The sequence below is a fragment of the Impatiens glandulifera genome, chromosome 3 (genome assembly GCF_907164915.1).
Source record: "Impatiens glandulifera chromosome 3, dImpGla2.1, whole genome shotgun sequence".
Taxonomy (NCBI): Eukaryota; Viridiplantae; Streptophyta; class Magnoliopsida; order Ericales; family Balsaminaceae; genus Impatiens; species Impatiens glandulifera.
In genome coordinates this window covers 26420622-26443567 of record NC_061864.1, presented here as the reverse complement: position 1 = coordinate 26443567, position 22946 = coordinate 26420622, and the positions used below count along the sequence as shown (strand labels likewise).

The following is a 22946-nucleotide window of genomic DNA, read 5'->3' as shown; positions in this document are numbered from 1 at the left end:
ATAAAAAGTAGATGAAACGTATGAAATATTTTTTTATTAAAGTGTTTAAAATCATATATTAAAATTTTACTTTTTTTATTTATTTTATGAGAAAACTCGCATTCTTTTTCACGTGTCAAAATCTTGTGTATGTTGTATGAGAATTACATATATCTCCCGAAAAATAAGAAGGATTTATTTGACATAATCTAATAAACTCATTGTCAATAAGTTTCTTTCTTTCAAATTAATAATTTAAACATTAATCTTTATAACATTTTAAAATATTAAAAAAATAATATTTGATTAAAATACATGTTATTTAGATTATAATCTCATATATATATATATATATATATATATATATATATATATATATATATATATATATATATATATATATATATATATATATATATATATATAATTGTTAAACAATAATTGTTACCGCATTTCATAATCAAATTTTGAACACAAAATATTTACATTAATATGATGTTATTTCTACCTCTCTAGTAAACACCATTTTCTCTTTAAAAGTAAACTATTTTTCATTACTTCATATTTCTATATACAATATTATTTAATTTGAAAAGGGATTGTAAATCAAACAAAACCTTAAAAATGAAGCTGGGGCTTGGTTGTATTTGGTTGATGATATATATATTTTTAGTCAGATTACAGATATCAGATTTATTGCAACAAAAGAGAGAGAAAAGATGACTAAAATTAAAACTACCAAAAACTTTCTTAAGAACCAGGAGTCTCTTGCTCTTTCACACGTAAAGAGATGTTCTTTTCACTGTATATAAATATATCTTTGACCTTCTGTTATCGGGTGTATTCTTCTTCATTTGAAATCCCCTGCTACCAAATTAGCATGTTCCCTCTGTTGCCTCCTACAAAGGGAGGGGCAATATGGTAAATAAATGGATCCATTTATCATTTATTTACCATATTGCCCCTCCTTTATGAGAGGCAACAGAGGGAGTATGCTAATTTGGTAGCAGAGGATTCATTCTCATTCTTCTTCTTTCTCTCTCAATTGATCTCAATAGCTTTCAAAAATTTCTAGCTTGTCTGAAACTTTGTGGTGTTTTGTTTTTCTTTGTTTAATTAATTTAATTAATTGTTTGTTATAAATTCTGATATTTGAGTTTTATAAGTGATGGCAGATATTGATTCTTTTTCTACTGGAGGAAAGAACGATGAATTTGCCGCCGGGATTCCGATTTCGTCCCACCGATGAAGAACTCATCACACACTACTTATCAAAGAAGGCTCTGGACAACGATTTCTCGGTCATTTCAATTGGAGAAGTTGATCTGAACAAGGTTGAAACATGGGAGTTGCCTTGTAAGTATCTCATGAAATTATTGAGAGAGAAAAACGTTTCTTTGATTTGATTAGATTGAACTTTGATTTTACAGGGAAAGCGAAAATAGGGGAGAAAGAATTGTACTGTTTCTGCGTGAGGGATAAGAAGTATCCGACTGGTTTAAGGACCAACAGAGCTACGGCGAATGGATATTGGAAAGCAACCGGGAAAGACAGTGAGATTTTCCGGGGAAGATTCTTGATCGGAATGAAGAAAACTATGGTGTTTTACATGGGTAGGGCACCTAATGGAGAGAAATCGAACTGGATTATGCATGAATATCGTCTTGAAGGAGAAATACAAAGCTACGAATGGGTGATTGGTAAGGTTTTCACAAGACTGCCAGAGGAAAATTAATACCATCTCAGATTTATTTCGAATCATGGCCGTGGCAAAGTCAGTCAGTACTCATATAGTAGACATATTAAGTTTGACATTTTAAATTTTAAAATATTAAATAAATATTAATATTTGCTATTACATCGTGGAAAATGTACCTCAAAATATTAATTTAATCATGTTTAATTCAAACAAGGTTTTCTATTTTTTTTTAGATTTTAAAAAAATGGTTTAGACCTCTTCCTCTCGTTTCCCTATATTCTCTACATTTCACTTTTGGAGAACTTAATTTTTTTCTCAAAATAGATCATCCTTATTCTTCTGCTTGTCTTCAAACGCAAATACTAAATGAAGCCCACTTAATCTATTTTATAGTGGATTATCATCATATTGGTACATTATACCATTGTATCGCTTCAGAAGCACGAGGATTCTCTTAGATGATAGTCCTTTTATCGTCCTACTCGCCTTGAAGAAGCCACTTCATATTGTACCTCGTCTCTCTTTCGTCAATTCGGAAGGAACATGAAGATACATTGGAGATGTACAATTGTTCATAAAGACGGACCACTCCATAATGATCTTTACATCCTATACATCGGCATGTGGAGCAAAGCCTACTTCATTATATTCCCTCATGGATGGACCAGTTGCATCAAGGAAGCTGAAGTTTTGTTCTAGCTCGCAAGTGGCGCTAAAGAAGAAGATGAATCAGTGAATGATGAGAGAAGCCAACCCTTAGGACAACTCTCTTAGTTCTATTTTATCTTTTTACTATGTGTATGAATCTGTTGTGAACACAAGTCCTAGCTCGTTTAGTTTGTATGGACTATCTTATTTAATGTCAAAATGGATTCAGAAATTTGGTGTATATTTCTATCTTAGGACATTGTTTGCATAGTTGACAACATGAGTTGTCATTTTTATTGACAACAGCTTAAGGGTTGTTTACCTATTGCTTTACTTGATTATGTTTCATCTTCATTACATGCATGCATTGATTTGAACCTATTGATATAGGTGTTTGTGTGTATAGAAAATTGATTTTGAAATAACAAATCCAAATTAATCATTCCTCCTTCACTTGTAGGACATGGAACTCCTCGACTTTGATGCCTTGTCTATGTACATTGATATGTCCAAGACGCATATGATCCATTTTGAGCATTATGGTATTTACCATATTCTCTCTTTAGCTCACATTAGGGTCAATACGCATTTGATGGCCCGTATGTGGATCAGATGGTGTATCGATACTCACACCTTTGTTATTGGACGTCATCAAGTCGCTCATATCTTAGAGAAGTTTTGTGCTCTTTTACACCTCAGACGTAAATGATGCTTTTCCTTGCTTCTTCAGAGAAATCTACCTCTTTCACAGAGCTTCTCATAAAATACTTTGGTTATAATAACCATGTATCTTGTTCCTTGTTTCTGAATATAAGTCTTAACATATGGCTATAGTTATGGCTATAGTTTGATATTTTCATGCGCCATTTTGATAATGATAATGATACATCCGTTCGACGTAAGACGGTTGTCATCCTCTTATCATATTTTCTAATGAGCCTTGCTGAGCTTTGTCAGTTATCCTCCCGTATTTTGGAAGTGATGTTATCATTTAAGTACAAACCCATGATCTACCTTGTATGATTAAGATCAGGGTCAATACGCATTTGATGGCCCATATGTGGATCAAATGGTGTATCGATACTCACACCTTTGTTATTGGACGTCATCAAGTCGCTCATACCTTAGAGTAGTTTCGTGCTCTTTTGCAGCCTCATACATAAATCAAGATTTTCCTTGCTTCTTTAGAGAAATCTTGTAGGCCTTGAGAGGTTTACATCATATTACACTCGTCAACTATATCGACAGTTTGACGCAAAGTGAGAAATCCTATGTGGAAGACCATGCCCTACAATAGAAGGCTCTTTTACGATCTCTATGTTCGAGGCATACCGAGACTTGTGGCGTACTATTCAAGCATTCCCACTATAAGATTCTTAGAGGAAGGCCACAAATGTAAATGAAGTTTGCCTCTCTCCTAAAGTTGTCCATTGACCTTGTAGATGTATCTGAGCCTACATAAATGTAGGCGGAGCTCATGGACTAGATCATGTTGTCAACTCATCTTCTTCAGTGGACGCGTAAACATATTATGAAGAACAAATAACAACTTTAGCCAAGAGTCTACAGATGAAAACATAGAGTCGGAAGAGGAGATAGTGGCCTAAGAACAACAACCCTCTACCCCCTTGATTTCAAAATTCTTATGTTTGAAAAATTCTCAAGTGCTAAAGAACCGATCACTTACATGTACTATTATTTCTCAGCACTTGGATTTACAAATCTATCTTAGTGCGAGCTTCTTCGTATTTTTCTTTGTTGATTGACAAGTAGAGCCTCACATTGGTATGTGAGAAACAACATCTCTGGTCTTTAAACGATTCATTCATTGGGAGATGTCTTTATCACACGCTTCAGTGCAAACATTAATCAAGGCTCACTAGTAGAAAAGGGTTATTAGTGACCAATATCAACGCGGCGTTGCTTTGCCGTCACTGATATTTTTTATCAGCGACAATGACCAAAGAACCGTCGCTTATAAAAATAATCAGGGAAGGCGTTACTCTGTCATCGCTGATATTCAGGTTTTCCGGTCACGTTTTGGAACGATTATCAACAACGATAATATGATATAGCCATTGCAGATAAGTTATAATATTAGTGACGACATTGTCGCGTGTCAACGGTGATATTCATTAGCGACGACACGCGATAATGTCGCCGCTGATAGTATTTTAAATCTCTTAATTGCTTTTCTTCTTTCTTTCTTCTCTCTTTTCCTTTCCCTCCACCGCCTCTCCTCTCTCGATTAGCTCTGTCGCTCCTTCCATAGGTAATAAAATTGACTTCTGCTCCGATTATTTTTCTTGTTTTGTCGTTTACTTCATTCCGTTGTTCTTTATTTTTCAATTTTATTGGTTGGAATCAACTATTTGAGATTTACTTTTTGTTGGCATTCTCCATTTGGTAATTTCCAAAATCTGCCAAAGTTTTTTATTATTAGGGTTGCATGTTTTAGAGAAATGACTTACTTCGAACTATAGTTTAGATTTTTTTATTGTGTTTTGGTGTTATGTTAAATGTATCATAGGTATTGATTTCAATAATTGGTTAGTATATTGATTAATCAGTCATATATTGATAGTAATTAACTAGGTAGATGTTAATTTCATTTTTTGTTATTAATTCCTATTTAAAATGAAAGTCCCCGATAAACGTTGGATGACTCTACGCCGAAATGATCCAAATTATATTCAAGGGGGTTGAAATTTTCATAGACTTCATTATTAGGACTACTAATAGAGATTTGATTTCTTGTACGTGTGTAAAGTGTGCAAATCAAACTTATGAAAATAGAACAGTGCTCAGAGAGAATTGTATTTGAGATCCGTCAAAATTAAAGTTTTTGGTATTTTCATGGGGAAACGAAATCTTTGAATAAAAAGGACGGTATTAATGTAGGTACGGATGATGAGGGTGATGAATTAGAAGACCTTATAAATTAAAATTAGGGCGTAGGAGAGAATGACGTTAATAATAAAATTAACAGAGAAATTAATCAAGATGATAAATTTAGTGAAGATATTATCAACAATTGGTATCCAACCGATGAAGCCTCATATAATGAATGCACTGTTGACATGTTTAAGGCATTCTACTGGTTACCTATACCGACAATGTCAATGTCTAAAGGACTCTCCACCATCGGGATTGAACCTCATCGTCGGGGTTCAATACCGTATTTTGTGTTTATAATTCTCAACACCTCATTAAAGGTTTATATTCTTGTGTTTTCAAACTTAAAAATTCATTCTTTTTCCTTCTTCATTTTTTTATTTAAAACAAATATTGTTGCTATGTAATATGATATCTCTTATATTATAATATGTTTTGGATTAATTGAGAGGTATTGTGATTAATGCTCATGGAGTCTTGTTTTTGTGTTAGAATGATATGTTATTGATTGTGGGTGTTGGGGTCATATGGTTTGGACTCGGGAGGTTGTCATTTTCGTAATGGTGTTTTAAAAAGAATTGTTGAGGATAATTCTTTTGGGGCGGTCGAATTCATGTGGTTCTGATTTATCTTGACTATTTTAGGGAAAAAATTGTTCTTATGTTTTTTTTAATGTTGTTTGGTCTGTGATTTTTATTCAATTTTGTTTCTTTTTTATTCGCAACAAATATTGTTAGTGTAATATTATCTTTCTTATATTATAATATATTTTGGATTAATTTAGAGGCATTGTGATTATGATTATTTAGTCTTGTTTTTGTTAGAATGATATGCTATTGATTGTGCGCGTTGAGGTCATATAGTCGGGACTCGGGTAGTCACTTTTGTAATGGAGTTTTGAAAGAATTATTGAGGATAATCCTTTGGGGAGGTCGAATTCATGTGGTTCTTATTAATCTTGACTTTTTTTTGGTGGGGGGGGGGAATTTTATTCCTATGATTTTTAGTCAATTTTGTTCTGACTAATTTATAATAAAGTTTTTGTCATTGTCTCAACAATCTTGTAATAAAATTACATTTGTTCGTAAAAGAAATTTATGAGATCTATTTAAAATTCAAAAAATCCTAAAATTGTTTGAAAGCAAAGTCAAAGACACTTCATCAAGTTGAGAATGGGTTACAACCGACAATAAACACATTAAATTTGTCTTGAACATATCAACCTTTCATTGACAAATTTGATTTATTTTTATTGAAAAAACTTATTGTTACATGCATAAACTCATTGACCAACAAATCTTCGCATATGTTACAAAACATTTGCTCGATACGAACTTTGTATCAACTGTATGAATCATATAAAAAACTAGAATGGACATCACAAATTAAAAATGTAATATGGGATATGAAACATATCTTCTTCTTTTTAGATATCAATATTTTTTCCTAAAAAAACTAGGAGAGCACCCCATAACTATAACATCATGCTAATCAAAATAACTTTAGTATAAATTGAACTTCAGACAATTAACATCTAAAATTTAAAATAGTTTACACTCTTACTATCTAGGTAGATAAGATATATGCTTAAACAATTATTTCAATTAGGTAGAAAAAAACTTTCCGAAACTAAAGAAATAATAAAAGAAACATTAGAAGAACTCACAATTTGTTATAGGGAGTTCCATTCATTATGAGACTCATTCATGAACTTTTAAACATAATTGTTTGTCATCTTCAATTTAATGTTCCCATGCCAATAATATTTAGTGGCTCATGATCTGCGAGATAAACTTTCCCACAATTTCCAGCCACATAATTATCCATAAATTCTTTGTGGGTAGTGGTGTGAAAAGACGTTCTGAGTCCAAAACCCATGAGTCTATTGGTTATTAGCTGACATAAGCAACACATTAGTGATAGTTTCTGTAAATGTGTTGACTGTATTATTTTTATCATCACCGTTTTTTCGGTGCTTTATAGTTTCTCTTTAAATGACCATGTTTACCATAATTGCAACAATCAAATGTCCGTCCAGACTTGGAATGACTCCACTTGTTTCTCGACATATATTTGCTCTTCCCTCGGTTGAAATTTCTATCATTATCGTTCTATCGTTTCAAATGCTCCGATCTAGCCTAACCTCGCTCTAATACCAGTTGTTAAAATTTGGATCCCAAAATCTGACTTGTTTAAAACGATATGTAAAATTCTAGCACGACCCCTGGTTCGAAAACCAGCCTATCATCCACAAGGAGGAGTTTCAAAATACTCGCATCAGAAGGGACTGCACAGAAGCGAAAATCAGAGACATTAAAGATGGAAATTGGGACTCACTCCTGAGAATAAATCCAGAAGGACAAAGGATACTTGATCATATAAGTAATATACAACTACACGACATACCGAATATTCATGAATGGAAAGCTGAGGACAATGGGAAGCTGGTATCGAAGAAAATATGGGAGGTAACCCGGGAAAAAGCACATAAAATAGAATGAGCTCCTCTTGTATGGTCAACGAAGATTATCCCTAGACACCAGTTCATCCTATGGCTCGCCTTCTAGGAAAGACTCAACACTCGTGATCGTATCAGCAAGTATATGAGCATCCCAGACACGAACTGTCTTATATGTAGAGGAAATGAAGAAACCATAGATCACCTATTCGGGAGCTGCTGTATTGCTTCAGAGCTTTAGGACATATTTTATAAAAGCCTAAAGCTGATCAGTTTCCCGAGCGAATGGAATGAAATCAAAGATGTAGCACTACACAAAGCCAAGAGAAATAGATTTGCAACAAGCGTGTTCAAGTGCGGTTTTGGAGTAGTGGTGTATAATATTTGGCAAGAACGGAATGCAAGGGTATATGACAAAACCCGTAGGAGCGTTGAAGAGTTATGGAAAGATATTGTATCAGATTGCAGCGCCCTCGCGGGAACGTGGACAAGAATTCCAAGCACGGAGCAGAACTGGAATATCTGTAAGAACTGGAATTTACCGTTCTTTAAACTCACTAGAATTGAAGCATTGTAATCAAATAATTCATTTACGTTTTTAGCTTTTTAGCTTTTACTCAGAATGTTACGACTTCAAAATCATTTTAGGCCTGTCTAGAATGATCTCTTAAACTCGTGTTTTTTTTTTTCCATTTTGGGAATTTTTAATGAAATGACTCTAAGTCGTTTTTCCCAAAAAACACGATATTTAAAAACTCAAGAAAAGAAGAACTCAAAAAGACACAGATTTATAGTGGTTCACTCAAAGGAGTTACGTCCACTTCAATTGTCACTGGATTTTACTATGAAGAAGGAATTCAGAGTTTTGCATTACATTGTATATCTCTCTAAAATTATTTTCTATACTTATAAACCCTTAACAATAACATATTTATAAGATAAACATTCAGGTAATAAAACACAAATAACTTTTAATCAGACTCAAGCCCAAACACAAACACAAACTCAATCAACTCTAATTAACTTTTTAGAGTTTATTTTAAGTGTAGACTTCAATATGTGCTACTAATGAGTTATGTTATCTTAATAAAATAATTGTTTGCTTAAAATAGACATATGACATTCGTTCATATCCTAAACACCTTAAAAACTTTTGAAAGCTACATCGAATCGAGAATTGGTTAAATGAATTCAGGGAAGATTATCCTTTAAATGATAGATTTGGTTTGTGTTTGATTTAACAATTCAACAATAGTATCGTTATTCATTAACTCACCTAACCAGCAACTTTCACAAAGTTTGAAAATATTGTTCAAAAAGCGCTAATGTAAAATTATAAAATCAACTTTAAAACATGAAATCGTGACTTGATTATGCTATATATCTTCTTCTTTTCTAAGATCGCAAATTATTATAATTTTTTTAAATATCTACCATCTTCATGTAAAACAAGATAGTTTTAGGGAGAATCTATTTAAGTTAAAAATGTTTATCCACACAGCCAAGTAACAAAGTTATAAAAAAACTCTCCAAAACTTTTCTTCCTTCTATTATTAGTTTTGGAGTTGTATAATTAAATTCTATAATTTAATTCGAACAAAAGAAATAGCAAAACAAATTGGTTACCAAAAGCTAAGAAGACGCACAAAGATGACTATCTAGTCGCCAGAAGAGCCTGAATAACTTGAGAAAATGAATAAGTTTATTTCCTTTTAGTAACAAAAATTTAAATAAAGATGCAGAGGAGGTGAATCGCACACAAGAAAACAACTATTAAAAGCGTTTTAAATACTATATTAATCTATTTCACCTCTTTTTTAAATTATTTTTTTTCTTTTTGTGAAAAAAATCGCATTTTTTCCACGTGTCGAAATATAGTGTTGTTGACGTACTACAATTTCATGAATCTCTCCAAAAAATGAAGGGTTTGATTGAAGTACTCTAACCATTCATAACTTTTTTTTTCTTTAAAATTATTCAATCATTTTATAGCAATTCAATATATTAAATTATAATTATTTTACCAAAATAATTAATTAATGATTATTCATTTAACAAAAAAAAAAACCATATATATTTATCTACACTCAATATTAATTGGCAAAATTGTTCTCACAATTTATAATCCAAATTATATCACAAAACATTGACATTAATTTATCATCTTTGAAAAACAATTACAATAATATAAAATATAACTTTGATCATACTTACAAAAATTGTATTTATATCCAATGGATGGACTATTATTAAAATAAAATCCTTTATACCAAATAAAACAAAATAATACATTTAACAGAAGAAAAGTAATTTTAGTTTTTATTTGGTAATTAAAAAGAATTAATATTACAAAAAAATATCAGTTTTGAAATACCCTCAATGCTCTTCTAGTACGTGTTGACATATACAAGGATGAAGGAGCGGCAAAGATTTTCACTTGTGGAGAGCTATTATCTGTTAAATGATTATTAAAATGTATTAATTAATCTCCTTAATTAATTTTGATTTAACTTAATTATATTATAATGCATGTTGGATCATTCTGATCAACAGTTGAAATAACTGAGAAATTGTTTTTTTTTTTAATTCCAATTTGAACTGCATTATCTATCTCTCTTTAACTGAAATGTAGCCTTCAATCAAAGGCTGAAGATATTTTATTAATATAACTATTATATTAATTTTACAATGTTTTACAAGGTTTTTATGCCTTGTTTGCTTGAATTTGGGTTATTCAATTAAGTTAGGAGATTGGTTATACTTTTAAAATATTAGAATTATATCTTCTCCCTTTAGGTCAACTGGAATTTCGGACATTAACTTTCAAATAGAAAATCGGTAATCACAATCTTTAATTCACTTAATTAGTGTTTTTTTTACATAATAAATTAAAGACATATAAGACTTTTAAGACAAAATTTTGGTTGCTATCTGTTTTACCAATGAAGTTAAATTAAACATAGATTTCAAAACACTTCAACATACAAACACGTTCAACTTACCAGTTTGACATATTTATCTTTTCATGGCAGTTTTTAGGGCATTGAGAGATTGTCGATAATTTCGATTACTCTCTTTTGCATATTGATGCACACAACATAATAGTGGCTTTCATATAAAATTGGGAATATATAAGATCTGCAAAGTCATACTAAAATATGATATATATGAGTAAGATTCAGATGATATTAAAATATTGGACTTACGAGATTAGCATGAATCACATTTTTGGGTGTTATTTGGAACACTCTCATTTCTTCAATAATTTGATCTTCAAAAAGTTGTGAATCTTTATAAAAGCTCTGCAAATAAAATTAACATCACAATTAGACTATTGGTTTAAACAACAATAAAAGATATAGTGACTTATAGAAACCATTGTTGAAAATAAAATTTTTCCATGGGAACATTGTTTACTATAACTACATGTAACGTGTGCCCATGCATCAATAATACCACTTTCAACATGGCGTCCAATTTTCATTGATTGAAAATGCCATATGTTGATCCAAGTATGCTCCGTTTCATATATCACTTCCTTCCTGAAACCACATAATGAAGAAAACACATAAACTACCATTTCGGGACGAGAAACCATAATTTTGAGTCCCGAAACTACTATTTCAGGATTCAAAACCATCCTTTTAGGATAAGAAACCATCATTTCGGGTCCCGAAACCATTATTTTGGGACCCGAAACCATCATTAAACTAACAAAGAAGATATCAACATCATTAATTACCTCGTGTTCTCATCATCTTCATTTGCAAAAATGAACCCCATAATGATTTCATCTCGGTAATCTACTTGGGCATAGTCAAAGTAAGATTGATTTTTTAGCTTGTTCTTCATCACATGCGGAGATTGAAGGCGTGCTGGAATTTTCGCATTCCGTTAGGTATTTTTTCTGATTACCCGATTGTTTATTTCTTTAGCCACCAATTCTGGTATTTTTACAGCACTAACCACCATTTGTAAACGATTTTCTACTCCGGGTACCTCCTCTTCGGATACAACCACCATTTCGGGACCTGAAACCACCACTTCGGGTACCACCACTTTGGGTGTTTTTCATTTACATTTAAATCTTCATTTTCTGTAGTGGGTGTTCGATCTTTGATGTATTTGTGCATGACATCCATAAAATGTTTATCTTTGTCCATGACATTGTATAAGATGTGGATCGAGTTGTCATATAATGGCGATGTATTCCAGCCGACACTTAATTTTGCCAAATTTTGTGTGGCTTCGTTAATCATATGTGTAAATTTAGCAATGCAAATCAATTGCTAGTTAAAATCTTGAGGTCATGCGTTGAGAGGTGTTGCGTTTAGAGGGGTTTCCTTCTTAGGCATTGCCTTCTGAGGCACGCCATATCTACAACTACTGCCTCATGCTCAGGCACCCCCATCTGCCTCCTCGTTCTCTCCCCCATCTGTCTCCTCGTTCTCCCCCATCCCCATCTGCCTCCTCGATCTCCCCTCAATCGTTCTTCTCGTTCTGAAGAGGTGGAAGTCGAATGCATCCAACATCGCTTTCACGTCCGAATCCTCTATTTGCCATGTCCGTTTCTAACCTAACCTTCAACTTCATGTCATTCTGTTACGGTCTGCTCATCAAAAACCTCGGTCCTAAAATATTTTTAGCACCCGTCTCTCGGCCCAAGTGTGTATATGGGCTAGTTTATGTTTTTTTATTGAATAATTCTGTTTTGTGTCATTTCTCTCTTACTTCTCTTGAACTGAATTCTATTATTTTGGAAGTAGTTGTAACCGAATACTCTTGGGTAATTCAGCCTCTTTAAATCCTGATGTCCACCCCACTTTTTGGGGCTATGAATTGAATATTTTGGAACTTGGTGCTCTAAGTTATCTCTCGGCCCTCATCCCCCTTCTTGGACTACTAGGTGTATTCTAGTGGTATTCTCTTCTCACCTTCGGCTCTTCTCTCCTTAACCTCAAATTCTCTTCTCATTCTATGTCCGTTGCACTTCAGTGTTGAATTTCACCATCGGCCCGGATCATCAAGAACCCGTTTCTTGAATTAAAGAACTTGAAAGGCTCGGTTATAGTTTAAAGTCTAACATATTGGTATCAGAGCTGGCCGATTCTCAACACGGTAGAAACTCGCCAGCAATCAGAAATGGATGCGCTCAAGGCCCTTGTTGAAAACCTGTCCCAACAAACAGCTGCAATGCAAGCTGCCATAGACCGAAGATTTGATGCGGATGAAGAACGTATGGCAGCCTTTGAGAGAGGGGCATCTGGAAATGTTTAAAAACCCCGCCACAGACCCTATGATGATAATTCTTGCCACGGTCCTTCACCATTTAGGCCCCAGCACCCTGGCCAGAACCGCGACCAACACTATGCTCCTCCCACTCGGCTAACCAAGGTCGATTTTCCTCGGTTTTATGGGTCGGATGTCGAGGGCTGACTAATATCTGCCGAGCAATTTTTCAGGGTGGACAAAACTAAGGATGCCACTAAATTAGAAATCGCCCCCATTCACTTTTCTGGCGAAGCAAGAATGTGGTATGGGTCATATCTTCAAAACCGAAATCATATGGAGGCCTTATCTTGGGACGTGTTCAAGAGAAACCTTATGACTCAATTCGGGCCCTCTATACATGACACACCAATGAGACAACTGATGAATTTAAAACATGTTGGGTCGGTTCAAGAATATAATCTACGATACATGTCGATCTCTCAAAAACTCTACAGCATGCCAAGGGAGTACGTCATAGATTGCTACTTGTCCGGTCTAAGGGAGGAAATTGCAAACTGCATCAGGTTGCGATTCTCGGATTCTTTAAACGAAGCCATGGCCATGGCTAAAGTCCAAGAAGCAACATATCGGTCCTTAATGAGCAGCGATAACTTGTACAGCGCTGAAGCACCGTTGTTGCCCACGCCATCCAATATCATCACAGTCGGGCCGAGTACCAATACTGACTTTAAGAATTCATCATATGGGTCCTCTTCAAATGCAAACCAGAGCCATGTTAAGCAATTAGACCCAGCCTCAATGGATGAAAAGCGAAAGAAGGGCTTATGCTACTCTTGCAATGAAAAATGGCAACCAAACCATAGGTGTAAATCAAAGTTATTCATGGTCTCGGCCAATCAAGAAGACCAAGAACCCGACCAAGAACCTGTTTTGGATGATCTACCTTCATTGCTCGGCCCAAGGGATGAACCAACCATATCTTTACATGCCTTGACCGGTTCTAAAGCTTTTCAAACACTTTAGATTCTTGGCAAAGTTGTGAACCTGCCGGTAGTGATCCTGATCGATACAGGCAGCACCCACAATTTTATCAATAGTAGGATTTTGGAGAAAATAGACCACAAAAGCATAGCAACTAGGGTGTAAGCGGTTAGAGTGGTCGATGGGTCTAATGTGTTATGTTCTAGTGTTTGCAAAGACTTAAAGTGGTCGATGGAAGGCAATGAATACCAAACAGAAATGAAGGTAATTTCCATGGACGGATATGATATTGTGTTGGGAATTGAATGGTTGATTACTCTAGGCCCGTCTTCTTGGGACTTTGAAAAGCTGACCCTATCCTATGAGAAGCAAGACAGAACCACGGTCCTAAAGGGGATTCCTCAGTCGCAGGCCAGTTTGATGCATGGAAACCAGCTGGAAAAGACCTTAGATGAATATAGTGTTGCTGCCAAATTGCAAAAAAAAGAGTAAGCCCGAAGGCCAAACTGTTTCACTCGCGGCAATGACCTTGGAAGATATTCCTAACGATCTAATTAGAAGTTATGGCTCATTCGATGCTGCTGTTATGCTGGTTCGGGAAAAAGACTTGGCCTGGATTTTTGAGCCAAGTATGGAGTTTAATCGTAGTTGGAAGAAATTATTTTTGCACCGGGCGCTGGAGACATTGCAGCAACAAAGGTCAGCTCTAAACAATGAAAAACTCGACCTTGGGTGCACAAAAATTCCAGACATGGGCGGAATGGCGAGGATCCGACCAGCTCCACTACTGAAACGATTCTGCCGAAAGATTTTTAAGAAGACCGGTCCTATGCGGCGAAGCTTGCTGAATATTCTGAAGCCCGACCGAAGAAATAGTTTTGAAGTTGAAGATGCGTATTAGAGGCTGAGCAGTCCACGTTCTTTTCGTCGAGGGCGACGAACCTCGAAGGGGGAGATTATGTTACGGTCTGCTCATCAAAAACCTCGGTCCGAAAATATTTCCAGCACCCGTCTCTCGGCCCAAGTGTGCATATGGGTCAGTTTATGTTTTTTTTATTGAATAATTTTGTTTTGTGTCATTTCTCTCTTATTTCTCTTGAACTGAATTCTGTTATTTTGGAAGTAGTTGTAACCGAATACTCTTGGGTAATTCAGCCTCTTTAAATCATGATGTCCACCCCACTTTTTGGGGCTATGAATTAAATATTTTGGAACTTGGTGCTCTAAGTTATCTCTCGGCCCTCATCCCCCTTCTTGGACTACTAGGTGTATTCTAGTGGTATTCTCTTCTCACATTCGGCTCTTCTCTCCTTAACCTCGAATTCTCTTCTCATTCTATGTCTGCTGCGCTTGAGTGTTGAATTCCACCATCGGCCTGGATCATCAAGAACCCGTTTCTTGAATTAAAGAACTTGAAAGGCTCGGTTATAGTTTAAAGTCTAACACATTCCAACATGACAGTATAGGAAATCGGCGTTCATCAATTGGGAGTTCAGAGTTGCTAACCCTATACAAGTAGCACAGCTGAAAACATATGTATGTTAAAAACATTTACATTTGCAACTACCAAAATAAATTAGTGATGATTTACATTAAGGAACGCATGTGATCCTTGGAAATATCGTTTTCATGCGCATTCCATTTTTCACATGATTGAACTAATCCTTCAAGTACAAATTTGCTCCAATTAAACTTTTTGATATTATGAACATCTAAAATAGATTTCAGAATCCTAAACTTGTAAGTAAAATAGATTTGAGGATTATTAACAATGTATATACCATACATATATGTAACTTTTAAGACATACCTAGATCGTTGACCTAGGTGATCACACCAGAGAAAGCAGCTGACAACATATAATACGAAGTCTATCTTGAAATTTTTGGCAGTTGCTTTGTTCTCCGTGATTTTCTTTGGCATATCGGTCACTATAGGAGTGCCATTAAGCGGGTTACCCCATCGAGTCCTAAATGCCTTCAACTTCTTATCTATCTCGTTATCCTCGTATTCTACAATGTCCAACTCCTCTCAGGGGAGACCCAATACAATTTGAATATCCTCTTCTTCGATTTTTACTTCCTGGCCACTCTGTAAGATGAATACACATTTAGTAGGTTCAAAATTTCTCACTAGATAACGAGAGATCTCGCTGGGGCATTTTGAAAGCGATAGTAATAGAAGAGAGCCAAAGTCTATTGACTTCACAACCTCTTTTTGTTCATTAGACATTAGTTGAAAAAGATTGAAAATGCCAAAAGACGAGGTGCTCGTTAAAAATATGTTGTGGGGGGCTGCTTTGGTTTCTTGGGCCGCATTCTTTTTGCGTTTATTTGCTCTACAAAAAATTAAATGAACCATGAAGCAAATAAACATTTAAAAACTATGAAGCAGATAAGAAAATAAATGAACCATTTGTTGTCGCGAAACCAAGATTTTGGGTCCCGAAAGCACGATTTCGGGTCCCAAAACCACGATTTTGGTACAAGAAACCATCATATTGTGTCCCGAAACCATCATGTTGGGTCTTGAAACCACAATTTCGGGATAAGAAACCATCATATTATGTCCCGAAACCATCATTTTGGATCTTGAAACCATGATTTCTGGATAAGAAACCATCATATTGTGTCCCGAAACCATCATATTGTGTCTTGAAACCACTATTTTAGGTCTCGAAACCACCATTTTAGGTCTCGAAACCACCATTTTGGGACGAGAAACCATCATTTCTTCTTTTCATATGATGGTTTCTCGTCCCGAAATCGTAGTTTCGGGACCCAAAATGGTAATTTTGGGACACAATATGATGGTTTCTCGTCCCCAATTGGGGGTTTCAAGATCTGAAATCGTGGTTTCGGAACAAGAAATGATGGTTTCGGGATAATATGCAGCTAATAAACCATAATCACTCAATACTTTTATGCCATTAATAAGCATGTACACCTAATATGGATATAAAAAACGTTTAACACTAAAACCTAAACGCTAAATACTTTTATGTCGTTAAACCCTAAAAGGAGATAAACCCTATCAAATACTAAAGAGAATATTGATTATCAAAATCATTTACGCTAAACGAATTCGTTGATAAAAAGATAAGATTTTTTATTTACCTTGTAGTCCTTGAAGATCTTGGAGTCTTGTCACACGATGTACCTAAACCAACACCAGCCTGAAAAAAAGAGAAGTAGTATGAACCTAGACCTAACCTAAATGAAGTGAAGATACACGAAGGACGACGATGAAGAAAAAACTTACTATTTTCAATCAGACGACGATGAAGAAAAGAGAAGAAGTCGTGGATGCCGGAAAACGAAATCGCCAAAGAAGAAAGAGACCGATCGCCGAAAATGAAAAATGAAAAGAAGAAAAGAGGGAACAGAAGGAACTGAAATGTTTTTTAATATTATATATATTTTTTTATTTCTCTCTCCTACCCACCTGGCCTGTAAAATTCTTGGGTTTATTTTGGATGATCTTTCAAAGTTGAGTTTATCATTTCTCCTCATTCAATTATTGAGAGAAAAAAACGTTTCTTTGATTTGATTTCTTTGATTGAATTTTGTTCTGACAGGAAGGCGAAAATGGGGATAAAGAATGGTACTTTTCTGTGTGAGGGATAAGAAGTATCCGACTGGTTTAAGGACGAACAGAGCTACGGTTAAAGGATACTGGAAAGCAACCAGGAAAGATAGGGAGATTTTCCGGGGGAAATTCTTGATCGGAATGAAGAAAACTCTGGTTTTTACATGGGTAGGGCTCATAAAGGAGAGAAATCAAACTTGTTAGGATTTGTATCTCCCAAACTCGACCTGCTTGAAAACAATCTGTAAAAAATACAAGAAAGAAGAACACAAGAACACACAGATTTATAGTAGTTCATTCAAATTGAGCTACATCCACTTCAGACACCACCAGATTTCACTATGAAGAAGAAGGAATACAGAGTTTTTTCCTCACAAATTATTTCTCTAAAATTATGTCTTAACAATGTAAACCCTTAATAATTACATATTTATAGGGTAAACATTCAGATAATAAACCTAAATAACTTTGGTCAGGCCCAAACCCAAAACCAAAAAGAAAACCAAATAAACTCTAATTAACAATGTAGAGTTTATTATAAGTGTAGGCTCCATAACTCAACAATCTCCCACTTGGAGACTAACTTCATCATCTCTCGATCGGTAGTGGCTTTCCATTCGGTGTCTTAACAAAGAAGACCAACTGAAGTTGCACACAACTTCAGTTTCTCATTTGTCACAACTTTCGTCAACATATCAGCTGGATTCTCACTCCCGGGAATCTTCTCAAGAGCTAATACTCCATCTTCTAAAGCTGACTGGATGAAATGATAACAAACCTGTATATGCTTCGTCCTGCCATGATAAACAGGATTCTTTGCCAAATGAATGGCACTCTGACTGTCGCATCGCAACACACTTCCCTCGTAGTCTTGAACCAATTCTCGCAAAAGGGTTATAACCACATCATTTCCTTAGCAGCTTCTGTCACAGCAACATACTCTGCCCCACAACTAGAAAGAGCAACAATCTTTTACAATTTTGAAACCCAACTGATTGCAGTACCTCCTAGAGTATAAATATATCATCATGTGCTCTTCCTACTATCAACATCACCACCATTGTCAGCATCAACATATCCTTCCAAACCCATATTAGACTTTCGAAAACACAAAACGAGACTCTTACTTCCTCTTAAGTATCGTAGTATCCACTTTACCGTTTTCCAATGTTATCTACCCGGATTGCTCATGAATCTGCTAACAACTCCCACTGCATGTGCTATGTTTGGTCTTGTGCAAACCATCGCATACATAATACAACCAATGGCAGAGGCATACAGAACAGTTGTCATGTAATTTTTCTCCTCCTCTATAGAAGGCGACTGATCTTTAGGTAGTCTGAAGTGACTAGCTAAGGGGGTAGTAACTGGTTTTGCATCATACAAGTTGAACCTGCTAAGAACTTTCTTCACATATTCTTCATGTGAAAGTTTGAGAACTTCTTTATCCCTAAAAATTCTCATCCCAAGGATTTGTTTAGCAGCACCCAAATCCTTCATTGCAAACTTTTCAAACAACTCTTTCTTGAGTTTGTTAATCTCATACAAGCTTGCTCCAGCAATCAACATGTCATCAATGTAAAGAAGAAGAAGAATACTGTACGATTTATCAAACCTCTTGATATAGAAGCAATGATCAGCTTCACACCTCAAAAAATTGTTACTTTTCATGAATCTATCGAACTTCTTATACCATTGCCTTGGAGCTTGTTTCAAACCATACAGACTCTTCTGAAGCTTACACACAAGCTCATCTTTTCCTTTGATTTCAAATCCTTCTGGTTGTCGCATATAAATCTCTTCATCTAAATCACCATGAAGAAAAGCATTTTTGACATCCATTTGTTGAAGATGAAGATCTTCTTTCACAACCAAACTCAAAATAGTTCTGATTGTCATCAATTTAACTACTATAGAGAAGATTTCATTGTAGTCAATACCTTCTTTCTGTTGAAATCCTTTCACAACCAACCTTGACTTGTACCTCATGGTTTTATTATGTTCTTCTTTAATCCTGAAGATCCATTTGTCGTGAAGTGCTTTCTTTCCCTTTGGCAGCTCAGTGAGCTCCAAAGTCTGATTCAACGTCAAAGAGTCCATCTCATATATCATTGTAGACTCCCACTTAGCTGATTCATCAGATTTTATTGCTTCCTCAAAGCATTGAGGTTCACCTCTATCTGTCAAAAAGATATAGTTCAGAGATGGAGACCACCTCTCAACTGGTTTTCGATTTCTTGACGATCTTCTCAACTGTATAACCGGTGTTTGCTGATTTACCTCTAGGGCCACATTCTCAACAATTTCATCTTCAACAACACATTGTTCTTCTTCGACATTCGATATATATTCAGCTGAAAAATTTCTCAAATTGACTATACTAGCCTCTTCCAACTTGGAATCACCATCTGATGTCTTCCCAACACAATCTTTGTAGAGAACCTGTTCATTGAAGATAACATTTCTGTTACGAATAATCTTCCTATTTTGATTATCCCAGAAACGATAACCAAACTCGATATCACCATAACCAATAAAAAAACATTTATTAGACTTTGGATCAAGATTGCTCCTATCACATTCAATAATATGAACATATGATAAACAACCAAACACTTTCAAATAAGAAATGTTTACCTTTTTATTGCTCCAGACTTCTTCAGGAATTCTGAAGTCAAGAGGAACAGAGGGTCCCCTGTTTATCAAATAGGCAAAAGTATTAATAGCTTCTGCCCAGAAGGTTTTAGGCAGCCTTGCATGCAATCTCATGCTTCTACCACGCTCGTTCAATGTTCGATTCATTTGTTCAGCTACTCCATTCTCTTGAGGTGTTCGGGGAACAGTCTTCACCAAACTGATCCCATTCATAGCACAATACTCTTTGAAATCTGAATTGATATATTCACCTTCGTTATCGGATCTAAAACACTTAACTTTCTGATTTGTTTCATTTTCAACCAAAGCCTTCCATTTCTTGAAAATAGCAAATACTTCATACTTGTGCTTCATAAAATATACCCATACCTTTCTTGTCGAATCATCTATAAATGTCACGTAGTATTTTGATCCGCCAATAGAAGAAACAGGTGCAGGTCCCCACACATCAGTGTGTACTAACTCTATCCTTTCTTTCTTGAGTTCCTTCCCAATTTTTAAGAAACTCACCCGTTTCTGTTTTCCAAGAATGCATGTTTCACATAACTGATGTTCAACAGACTTCAGTTCTGGAATTTGTCCATTCTTCAAAAGAATTTTCATCCTTTTTTCGCTCATATGGCCCAACCTGCAATGCCACAGCTCACTGTTCTTCGAGTCATCAACTACAGCAGCAATTGATTCTCTGCAAGTTGAAGTCGTGTATAACGTTCCAGTTTTGTGACCTCGAGCAACAACTATTGCTCCTTTAGTCAACTTCCACGCACCATTTCCACAACTGAAATTGTGACCCTCTTCATCAAGTTGTGTAACAGAGATCAAATTGCGCATTAAACCTGGAATGTGTCTCACCTTATTAATCTTCCAAACATAACCATTTGACATCTTTAATAGACAGAAGTAACGCATCAGTGACAGATTCTGTAACAACGTTGGCTGCATCATTTTTATCATCACTATTTTTCTTCGGTGCTTTGCAGTTCCTCTTTAAATGACCATATTTACCACAATTCCAGCACTCAAATATCCTCCCAGACTTGGACTGACTCCTCCTGCTCCTTGACATAGATCTGCTCTTACCTCGGTTGAAATTTCTATCATTACCACTTCCCCTGTTTTTCACATTCAGAGCAGAACCTTTGAATGTTTTACCAGAATCAATTTTACGAACCTCTTCAGTAAGAATACGATCTCTAACTTCAACAAATTTCAGTTTAGTATTTCCAACTGAATTACTAATTGCTGCCCTCATAGGTTCCCAACTATTTGGTAGAGATGCTAACAAAATCAGGGCACTAACTTCATCCCCAAAATCAATCTCAACAGATAGAAATTGATTCACAATTGTATTGAATTCATTCAAATGAGTAGTGATAGAAGTACCATCAACCATTTTTAAGTAAAAGAGTCTTTTCATTAAGTGTACATTGTTGTTAGCAGACGGTTTCTCATACATATCAGAAAGAGCTTTCATCAGACCCATAGTGGTCTTCTCCTTTGCTACATTTTGAGCAACCGTCTTGGCTAACGTCAATCGGACAACTCCCAAAACATGTGTATCAAGTAGTTTCCATTCAGCTTCATCCATCTTCTCTGGTTTCTCACTCAAAAGAACATGAAACTTCTTTCCATAGAGATAATCTTCAATCTGCATTCTCCAGAAGGCATAATCTGTCCCATCAAATCTTCTAATCCCATGTCCTATACTGTTCTCACTTGTCATCATTTCCGATGCTCAGATCTAGCCTAACTTCTCTGATATCAGTTGTTAGGATTTGTATCTCCCAAATCCGACCTGCTTGAAAATAATCTATAAAAAACACAAGAAAAAAGAACACAAGAACACACAGAATTATAGTGGTTCACTCAAATTGAGCTACATCCACTTCAGACATCACCAGATTTCACTATGAAGAAGAAGGAATACAAAATTTTTGCCTCACACTTTATCTCTCTTAACAATGTAAACCCTTAATAATTACATATTTATAGGGTAAACATTCAGGTAATAAATTTAAATAACTTTGGTCAGGCCCAAGTCCAAAACTAAAAAAAAACCCAATAAACTCTAATTATCAATGTAGAGTTTATTATAAGTGTAGGCTCCATAACTCAACAAAACTGGGTTATGCATGAATATTGTCTCGAAGGAGAAGTCCAAAGTCACAAATGGGTTATTTGTAGGGTTTTTCACAAGACTGCCGGCGGGAAGAAAATACCCATCTCATATTTATTTCCGATTATGAATTCAACTATCGCCGTCGTTGGAACACACTCTCCTCTTCCATCCGGCACCAATCAATTAGATATCAAAGATTACATCATCAATCGTGATTTCTCACTAGCACCACCGCCGCCGTTGCCACCTTCTTACCCCGTGATGAATCCGGTCAAACAGTACCCAGATCAGCCCTACATTCAAGATCAATCCCTTATGACGAATTCAGTGACTTACTATAGACCGAACAATAACAAACAGACCATGAAAACAGAGTTTGTCAGCATGTCTGATCAGGATTCATGCATGGGCAACGACGACATCCCGGTGTTGTCGCACTGGGAAATGGGGCAGCGGCCATTTTAGGGGCCGGCGATGTCAGCTGTGCAAATGGGTTCCGGCGGTCTTTGGTATTTTGACCCTTGATTCAACTCCAAAACCAATATGGATGATGATAAAAAATCACGATCAGCTATTATTGTTATTATTTTATTAAATATACAATATCATAATAAACATCATACAAAAGGGTGTGAAACAATTGGCTGTTGAAGATATTCCTCTTATTGAACATCCAAACGAGGATGCGGCTG

The 22946-nt window shown here is 35.4% G+C and overlaps 1 protein-coding gene across 1 annotated transcript; it reads left to right on the top strand.

The window, feature by feature from the left end:
- The first annotated feature begins 1187 nt into the window (after positions 1 to 1187).
- LOC124930091 (NAC domain-containing protein 79-like) lies at positions 1188 to 22719 on the top strand. Its single transcript, XM_047470455.1, has 4 exons — positions 1188 to 1335; positions 1410 to 1672; positions 9181 to 9184; positions 22289 to 22719. The coding sequence occupies exons 1-4, from the start codon at positions 1188 to 1190 to the stop codon at positions 22717 to 22719; spliced, it is 846 nt and encodes a 281-aa protein (XP_047326411.1).
- The last annotated feature ends 227 nt before the right edge of the window (positions 22720 to 22946 follow it).

Coding starts and splice junctions, on each gene's coding strand:
- LOC124930091 (XM_047470455.1), top strand. CDS start 1,188: ATGAATTTGCCGCCGGGATTCCGATTTCGTCCCACCGATGAAGAACTC. Junction 1,336..1,409: donor TGAAACATGGGAGTTGCCTT/GTAAGTATCTCA, acceptor TTGATTTTACAG/GGAAAGCGAAAATAGGGGAG.